This window comes from Plecotus auritus (genome assembly GCF_963455305.1).
Source record: "Plecotus auritus genome assembly, chromosome: 6".
Lineage (NCBI taxonomy): Eukaryota > Metazoa > Chordata > Mammalia > Chiroptera > Vespertilionidae > Plecotus > Plecotus auritus.
The window spans coordinates 112,649,510-112,659,376 of NC_137773.1; the positions used below are offsets into that span (position 1 = coordinate 112,649,510).

At 51.2% G+C, this 9,867-nt stretch overlaps 1 protein-coding gene across 1 annotated transcript in view; it reads right to left on the reverse strand.

The window, feature by feature from the left end:
• LOC308250217 (bifunctional heparan sulfate N-deacetylase/N-sulfotransferase 3-like) overlaps window positions 1-9,164 on the reverse strand; it is a gene marked incomplete at both ends in the record, with an annotated part of 79,619 nt that extends 70,455 nt beyond the window's left edge. The window contains 1 exon segment of the mRNA XM_080672628.1: window positions 8,205-9,164. Coding sequence (XP_080528754.1) covers window positions 8,205-9,164 — 960 coding nt within the window.
• Between the last annotated feature and the right edge of the window lie 703 nt (window positions 9,165-9,867).

The window sequence follows — 9,867 nt, forward strand, 5'->3', positions numbered from 1 at the left end:
GCACACCTGTCTTCCCGTGGTTCCTGCAGCGCCCTGTCCCAGCAGGGTCCTCTCCTCAAGGTCGTCGGTCTTGCCTTTTCCTACCACAGAGGCCTCTCCCCAGGCACTTGGCGGCTTCCTCTCTCACCTGCCTCAGGTCTCTGTTTCAACATCATCTCTTTAAGGAGGCTCCTGTGCCCCCCTATTTTTTAAAAAATATGTTTTTATTGATTTCAGAGAGGAAAGGAGAGGGAGAGAGAGATAGAAACATCAATGATGAGAGAGAATCATTGATGGGCTGCCTCCTGCACGCCCCCTACTGGGGATCGAGCCCACAACCCAGACATATGCTTTGACTGGGAATCCAACTGTGACCTCCTGGTTCATAGTTCGATGCTCCACCACTGAGTCATGCCAGCCAGGCTGACTACCTTCTTTTAAATAAAGTCCTCTCAATTTGATTACTCTGGTTTATCTCTTTCTTTACAGAATTTATTAGCATTACTATTGGTGTATATTTGTTTATAACCATTCATTTAATTCCCCCATTAGAATCATTCATTTTACGTTGTGACTTAGGACCATTCTCAGTCTCTCGCCTAATGATCAATCATAGGCTTGATTAAAATGTCGAGTTATAGCCCTAGCTGGTTTGGCTCAGTGGATAGAGCATTGGCCTGTGGACTGAAGGGTCCCGGGTTTGATTCAAGTAAAGGGCACATGCCCAGGTTGAGGGCTCGATCCCCAGTAGGAGGCGTGCAGGAGGCAGCCAAGCAATGATTTTCTCTCATCGTTGAAGTTTCTCTCTCTCTCTCTCTCTCTCCCTTCTTCTCTAAAATCAATAAAAATATATTTAAAAAATAAAATAAAATGTTGAGTTATGGTTAGTTATTTGACTCTCAAACTGGGAAAATGTGTCATTATTCTTTTTTTTTCAGTGTGTGGCTTTTTTGAGGTTATTTTGTTCAACTTGGGTCACCAAATAGCCATTGCCCTCAGTGGCCAAGTTCAGGTGGAAACCAATGATGTAGATGGGAGCCCTCTGCCCACGGCACTGGCTGCTCAGTTCCCTAATGGGTGCACGCGCACACGCACACGCACACACACACACACACACACACACACACACACGGTCTTTCCTCATATGAATTAGACTCTTACTTTTCTGTCACACACACACAAGCATTTAACATGGAAGATGCTTGGACCAAGCTGATGAAAATATGGCACTCACACATCCACCCATTTATACCCTAGAGCAAACATGTCAGACTCACGGCTGATGGGCTGCATGCCTCGTATAATGCAGCCTGCTGGCCGTGAGTTTGACATGTTTGCCCTAGAGCGTAGACTGAGGCCGGACCTCCTGAGAGTTAAGGTCTGCAGTTCTCCTCCTGTGATTCTCCACAAGCAGGAATGACTTTCACGCCGCCACTGAATGTGATTTCTTCCCAGGCCACGCTGGTTGGCAGATTGCTGTTATGTAAGCCGGGGGAGCTGGCAGGAGGTGACTCAGACACACAGCGCTTCCTCCCCTCAGGAAGAGGGTGTCGGGTGGTGGGCGGTGCCTGAGTGACTAACGTTAAAATGTGAGGCATAGAAAAATCTGTGCCAGCGATGGCTTCGAGGGAAATGCTCAGGAGAGGAGAGGATCGTGTCAAGGAGTCGAGGAAAACGTTCAAAGACTTGACTGCATTGTTGAAACCTTAGTCTTTATTTTGTAGGTCGGTGCAGAGAGAAAATTCCCCAGCTGTTCACGCCTCCAACGCAGGCCGAGCTCTAGGGAGGAGCGTGGTTCCGAGATGCCAAAGTGGAGACACGCAGTCCCTCATATGGAAGGGCTCGAGGCCTCCTTGGGGGGGAACGTTATGAGAATGTCACAGGGTTTCTCAGAAATGGCCACGGCGGAGGGTATGTCTTGGAGAAAATAAAATGCCTACCCACTACCGCATTCGAGTCAAAGAACAGACCTTTCCTACAAGGAGTAGTGGCGTGGGCAGAATAACCATCGCTGCTGAGCGCCGTGGAGGACTGCAGGTCACGTGAGTCATGCCCGGCCCATGTCTGGGAGGCGCTCCCTCGCGGCCACGGTCTCAGCAGGTGCCCGGTCACCGCAAAAGCCGCCCAGTCGCTGGACTCCTGGGGCGATCGCTGGCCGCACAGGAAATTCTTCACTTCACGGCTTGGCGTCCCGGCTTCCTCACGGAGCTGTCAGATATCTGTGTGTTTCCCCGGCAGCTTTAAAATGGGCAAAGCACACCACCACCTTTAATAAACACGAAGAGTGAGCAGCGGGGCGGGGGCAGTCTGGGGTCCACAGTGGTAGCCACAGAGTGGCAGCGCTGCCCCCTCCGACCACCGCACGCGGCGGCTGGGCTCCGGGTGGGTCCCCTGTCATTCCCAGGGGCCGTGTGACCTCACCCAGCACAGCGGCTCTCCCTGAGCGCCGTCCCCGCCTGGGAGCGGTTTAAAGGTTGCATGCAAATTCCAGGCATGTCTGGCAGTTCTGAGACGGGTCCGAGCTCTGCTATGAGGGCTTTTTTATTTTGAGTTTTCCTGACGGGGTACGTTCCTGAGGGCTAGAAGCAACATGTAGGACGCTCTGGATATGGTTCGTGGATGTCAATGAAGATTTCAGAGAAAACAGTCTCATTCCACAGTAGGGCACAGACTCGCTCCAGGGCTCCGAAGCAGCCACGCTCTCCTCCCGCCCAGTTTTACATGAGCTGCCGGAAAGACTGTCAAATCCATGTCAGGGCAGAGTTGGTAAGAAAGGAAATTCCTATGCAACAAAGTAAAAAAAAAAAAAAAAAAGCATGTCTTCAACCTTCCACTATCGCATCGAGTTTCTCTCCTAGTTAAAAGCGAGCTGTGGGATTTGCCCGAATGAGGGCTTTGCGATGCTGATTCTAGGTGAGTGTCATTCACGTTTGTAATTTGTTTGGCGTGATGGCTCCTGGAGAAGCTGAGAGCGCAGAAGCGTTCTGCTCTCGTCCCTGAGCTTCGCATGTTCCCGAGGTTCCTGAGAGGCCGGGAGCCTCCAGCGCAGGAGCAGGCATCCCGAGAGCAAGGAGGACATGCTGAGTGCCTGGGGACCGCCACGGGGGCACAACTCAAAGCTGCCTGTGGTCTGTGCCAGCATCCCCAAAGACAGAGAGGTAGCGAGGGAAGCGGCTGAGTGTTCCGAATGAGAAGGGCCTGGGCGACCTGCGTCAGGAGGGTGGGCCTCCGGCCCTGGCGCACAAGCGCTGGGCCTTGGGAAATGGCCGCGTCCCGTCTCAGCCACCTTCTCATAAAATGACACGTCCCGAGAGCACGGTGAGCATGGGGAGCCATCCAGCGGAGCACGAGGCCAACGTCAGCTGAGCGCACACTGCGGGCCTTCAGCACTGCCCTCCTCCTCGGGGTGGCCCTGGGCCCGTCCACAGAGCAGAGCAGGCTGCATGCCCACGGGGCACGTGGACGAGGGTCAGTGGGTTAGGGAGGGGAGCTTCAAGTAGCTCCTGCACATGACACTCGTCCGTTCTCAGGAAAGCTGACCTTCCTGAACAACAGACACTTGCTGCTTCCTGGCTCTGCTCTGCATGGAGGCTCTCATGTAACTGTAACCTGTGCTGGAGCCTCTAAAGCCAGTCATGACATTAGGGAAGACGTGATTCCCTTTACCCAGAGGACCCGGAGGCACAGGGAGGGAAGTGAAGCGAGCAAAATTCAAAGGCTACATTTTAATTTAGTTTGAACAAGGGGTATGGGGTGTTCTTTGCTAAAGGACCATGTGATCCTGGGAAGACGAAACCCATATTCACTTTCAGAGCACGTCTGGCTTTCTAAGACAGGCACACTGTCTGCACATACCGAGGGCCTATGCACAGGCTTGTGGAAAGGCTTTCGCTCGCTGGGCGACCGTCTCCGTGGGTCATGGGCGTCTGTGCGACTGTGAGCGAGCACGGCCTGCCTGTGCTTTGTCCTATCTCCAGGTGTGTGGAGAGCAAACAGCCTGTCAGATAGCTTGTCCTTCAGAGCAGAGAGCAAGCTCACCTACTTTCCAGTACACAGAAGACCAGGCTACCTCTGGGCAAAGGTCATGCCGGCTTTCTACCCATTATAAAAGATGTGGGTTTCTGCTGTAGTCAGTTTGGCTCAGTGGATAGAGCGTCAGCCTGTGGACTGAAGGGTCCCAGGTTCAATTCCCAGTCAGGACACATGCCTGGATTGCAGGCTCGATCCCCAGTAGGGGGCATGCAGGAGGCAGCCCATCAATGATTTTCTCTCATCAATGATGTTTCTCTCTCCCTCTCCCTTCCTCTCTGAAATCAATAAAAATATATTTAAAAAATAAAAATCCTATATAATAAAAGGCTAATATGCAAATGTCCCCTCGACCAGGAGTTCAACTGGGAGTTTGACCAGGGGGTGGGGCCAACCTTCCAACCTCCCGTGTCCCCTTTCCTCGGCTGGCCCAGCCTGATTGGCCCCAAATGAGGCAGGCCGGCTGGACCCCACCCGTACACGAATTTGTGCACCAGGCCTCTAGTATATACAATAAAAGATGTGAGTTCCCTAAGATTGGGGTATCAGCCATCTGGAAACTGGGACTTGGAGGACCAGCTCCGATGTGGATGCTCAGGCAGGTGCTTTTGCTGTGAGTGATAAGGCACCTCTGTCAGCACCTGTGACACGGGGGCAGCTGACGTGTTAGCTGGCCAGTGGGTGAGATCTCAGAGCCTCACAGTTTGACAAGTGGCAGAGGAAAGCTGTAGCCAAGGATCCAGTGTAGTGCTGCCGGCTGCACAGGCTGGAGGGGGGCAGGTAATCACCCCATAGGCTCTGCTCTGAGGGACCAGAGAGGCCCTGGGATGGGGACCTGCGTGTGCACAAAATAAACCCACAAAAAACCACAAGAGGGCAGAGGAAGGGTATCGTGGGGGCCTGGAAATCTAACCCACGAACACGGCTGTAAACAGCTTTCTAAGATGGGTGCACTGTGCTTAGAGGTTTGCCCCTGGCTTGAAAATGAGCATCAGTACTGGATTCACAAAAGCTGTGGGCCCTGGTCAGTATGGCTCAGGGGATAGAGCGTCGGCCTGCAGACGGAAGGGTCCTGGATTCGATTCCGGTCAAGGGCAAATGCCCAGGTTGCATGTTTGATCCCCAGTAGGGGGAGTGCAGGAGGCAGCCAACCAATGATTCTCTCTCATTGTTGATGTTTCTATCTCTCTCTCCCTCTCTCTTCCTCTCTGAAATCAATAAAAAAGATCTTAAAAAAAAAAAAAGCTATGAAGTTCTCCTGCAATTCAGGGCTGCGGGAGCTGCTTCATGTCCCAGGAAGCCATTGGGCTGAGTTAACTTCATGCAACTGTTGGCTCTGGCACATGGAGTGGAGAAAGAAGGCTAACAAGTCAGGAAACAGGGGCTTAATGGGAATACAGCAAAGGAGCATTTTTTTCTGCTTTAAATGCACCTAATTCCCCCAGGCCATGCTCTGGGGCAGGAAGGATGAGCCACGGCAGCCCCTCCCTCGGGCGCCTGCTAAATCTGTGAGAGTGGAAACCCGCACCCCTGCAGCAGGCCCCTCCTGCAGGCGGGAGTCTTGTACCTATGTTTTAATTTACAAAGAAGCCAGTTTATTTATGTGAAGCTGAACAGCACATTTATAACTCAACATGCTTTAACATCTATAGAGAACACACACACAATCTACCACTTGGGTTGCATGCATCATTTAAAAACACACTGGATGTTACAAGTACACAACGGTAATGTGTACTGAGGATAATGGACCCATAAGTACAAAAAGCCTTGATGTTTCTCTCTCTCTCTCACCCTCCTTTCCTCTCTGAAATCGATAAAAAATATATTTAAACATGAACGATGTTAAGGGACTTGTGCGAATCTGAGATTTGCACGTAAGTTCTTGCCCAAGTGCAAAGCCCATAGCTTTCCACGTTACATCGTTCCTTTGCAGCAGATGACGGTGGGTTCTGGGGAGACACACCTATCGACGAGCCTGGATTCACTGTTGGGTTTCCAAAGGGGTCATTTTTCTTCTGCAATAAAATTCAATTAATCTTCTTCCTTAGAGCAAAGTAACCCCTGGCCTCAGCACTCGTTATTCATGTGGGACCATGCATAGACGAATCATCCCTCGGGATCTCTCTAAATAGTTGACCCACAGACTCGAGAGCGCCCGTGTGTGCTCCCCTACAGCAGGCAGTGAAGGACACGGAGTCTTCTCATGCCGGGCTGGTGTGGCTCAGCGGCTGAGCATCGACCCAGAAACCAAGAGGCCGCCGGTTTGATTCCTGGTCAGGGCACATGCCTGGGCTGTGGGCTCGATCCCCTGTGGGGGCGTGCAGGAGGCAGCCGATCCATGATGTTTCTCTCTCATGGATATTTCTATCTCTCTCTCCCTCTCTTATCCTCTCTCTCTAAAAAATCAATAAACACTTAGAGCAAAAAAAGGTTGCCTCATAATCTAATCACGAGGAGCGTGCATGCTGATGGAGAAGCGTGTGTCGGATATAAATGGAGGGCAGTCCTGACCCAGAACTCCCAGTGGGGCTCCGTGACTTCATTAGGAATAAGAGGCTCCCTGCAGACAGAAAATGAGATGGAGTGCATTCAGACGCTCAGCCATTTCTGTGACATCTAACTGTAGATAGGGTGCCCCCAAAGTGTGTACACGCACTGTGAATAAGGACAAAGGCAGTGTTTATTAAAATAGATTCCATTTTCAAAACTGAGCCATCAGCTGTTAAAGTGTGTACACATTTTTTGGGGGACATCCTGTGTATACAATGGTGTACTACTCAGCCATAAGAAAAGATGAAATACTGCCATTTGCAACAACATGGATGGATCTTGAGAATATCATGCTAAGCGAAATTAGAGAGAAAAAGTCAAGGACCATATGATTTCACTCATATGTGGGATCTAAGACTGAAAGCAGCAAATTAACAAATAAGAAAAACAAACAAACAAAAACTCATAGAGCCTGGCCAGCGTGGCTCAGTGGTTGAGCATCAACCTACAAACTAAGAAGTCAGAGTTCGATTCCTGGACAGGGCACATGACAGGGTTGCAGGCTCCATATCCAGTGTGGGGCGTGCAGGTGGTAGCCGGTCAATGATTCTGTCTCATCATTGATGTATCTCTCTCTCCCTCTCCCTTCCTCTCTGAAATTAAAAAAAAAAAAAAGAACCCTCATAGATACACTCAACATTTGAGTGGTTACCGGAGGGAAGGGGGCAGGGGAGTAGTCAAGGGTAAAGGGGATCCAATATATGGGACGGAAGATGACTTGCCTTTGGGTGGTGAACACACAGTGCAATAGACAGATGATGTATCATAGAGTTGTACACTTAACCAATGTCAGCCCTATTACTTAATGAATAATAAACATTTCATTGGATTTCATATTTAGACCGAAGACGTAGATCAGTAATAGCTTTCTAAGGTAGATAGTCCCTGGAAAGTAATGAAACAAAACGGCTCTACTCTGTAGTTTTATTTCAGGATCCAGCCACATGCAATCAGTCCTTCAGACCAGGGGTGGGGAATGTCCAGCCCCCGGGCCGTATCCTTCGGTTTGGCCCTGCCAAGGCAACCACAGGCGGGACTCGAAATTCAATAATCTAGGTCATTTTTTCATAGCAACATGATTTTTAAGTTGATAGTTTTGTACGGCCCACGAATGATGTTATAAATATCCAAATGGCCCTTGGCAGGAAAAAGGTTCCCTACCAAACAATCCTCATCTTCCTTTTTTTTTTTTTTGGTTAATCTTCACCCGAGGATATTTTTCCATTGACTTTTGAAGAGAATAGAAGAAGGGAGGGAGGGGTGGACGGAGAGAGAAAGAGGAACATCGATGTGAGAGACACACATCAATTGCTTCCTGCATGTGCCTGACCAAGGCCTGGGATCGAGCCTGCAGCCCAGGTACATGCCCTTCGGCGGAATCAAACCCAGGACCCTTCAGTCTGCAAGTCGACACTCTATCCACTGAGCCAGACCGGCTAGGGCTATGCTCATCTTTCTTAATTCAGAGAGAAATATATTCTCTACTTTGTCTTTCTAGGGCTGAGAGACAGGGAGGCCACTGACCCCAATGTGCCCAAGGCTTTCCTGACATCATTGGGGTCCCGAGTCCTGGGAAAGTGGGCGGTTGGTGAGCCCCCTGAGAGGTGAGGCCACCTTGGAGTGTTCAGACCCCAGAGCCTTACCTTCACATCCTTGACATTCATCTGTGTGCCCTCCTTCCCCATGAAGATGTCGTCGATGTCCACGAGCAGGTACCTGTCCAGGGACAGGGTCAGCCTCCTCCCCGACAGGAAGGACACGGCATCAATGAAGATGAGCTTGTGCAGCCAGAAGTTCAAGTTGTTGCCAAAGAGCACCCGCCGGATGCCGTCGTGCAGCCCCAGGTTCTGGAACACCGTGGCGTAGGAGTCACCTTTAGAGATGGGAGGGAAGGCGTTCTCTGGGGTCTTCACTTTGGCCAGTATTACCGGTTGGTATGCGGAGTGATGGACCTGAAAGACTGTCCAGTCAGCTCCGGGGAGTGAGCCTTCCTCCAGCCTTAACGGCTTGGTTATCCGGAGCAGTGGGGCGTGAGGGTTGACGCAGCAGCCCTGCACGGCCAGGTCTCCGCGGGAGGACAGAGGGAAGCCCTTCAGCTGGGTGCCCTGCAGGCCACTCTCGCTGGCGCGGTGGAACCCGATGACGCCCACGCTATACTCCGCGCAGTACTTGTCCAAGAGGCTCTGGTTCCAAGAGTCCAGATTCACGTACTTCAAGATGTTCTCATAAACGATGAGACTGTATTTGCCTTTCCCTTTCTCTGTAAGTGCGGGGAGGTCCCCCTTTCCAGGGGCAAGTTCAACATGATACTGGAATCTCCCAGATTCCAGGATGGAGATGATGTCCTGGCCCAGCGGTGAGTACTGGCTCTCCACCAACACCAGGGCCCTGGGGTCCGGCCTCGAGGCAACTGAGCGTGTCCTGGCACTCATGTTCCCCGACCGGGACAGGGGTAGCGGGAAGCCCCCGCAGTCCCCCTCGGAGTGCACCTCGTTTTCCTGCAGGTAGCCCGCGTACAGGTAGTAGGCAGACACGAGGATGCTCAGTGCGCATTGCGAGGCCAGCAGGACCACTGTCCTCTGGAAGTGCTGGTGAAGCTTCATGGCCTGACTGGGGCTGGGGTCCCTTCTGGGGACTGGGGACCAGGGACTTTCCCGCAGAGGCACCGTAACACGTGGAGGGGAGAGATGGGGCTTGGCCGCTTCTCTGGGCTCAGCCAAGACTCATGTCACCATTGCAGCTCATTGGGGTGGCTTGATCAGGACTCACAGAAACAGTCTGCAAAGTAGGGAACAACAGAACAGAAACCATTCAATCTGTGGCGTTGACATGAGCAGGTGTTCACCCTGCAGCCTGGCACAGTGTATATTACGTAGGAAAACTTGTCTCCTTATGAGGATGAGGACAGGCTGCGGGGAAGGGCTGGGGGGCCTGGTAGAGGAAAACCTGGTGAACAGGGAGTTCATCTTCACTCACAGAGCTTTGCCTCAAGCTCTGCAGGTCATAGACCCCAGACCGTAGAGGTCACCTGAGCCACTCACTGCCACGTCAGAATGTCCTATGGGCTGTTTACGTTTGATTGCGTGTGCTGAAAAAGTATAAACGTTTGGACATAGTTTGTTAAATGCTACAATGAAGATATGTGTTTTTTTCTGAAAAGTATTGACGCAATGAATTGTGACATTGCATTTACGTTTCAAGTCTATTAGATAAGCAACCCTATCGTGGTTGCTTTCATGAGAATAAACCTTTAACATGCAGACAAGGCCTCCCAACCCAATGACTACTTTAGAGCTGTGCACATAC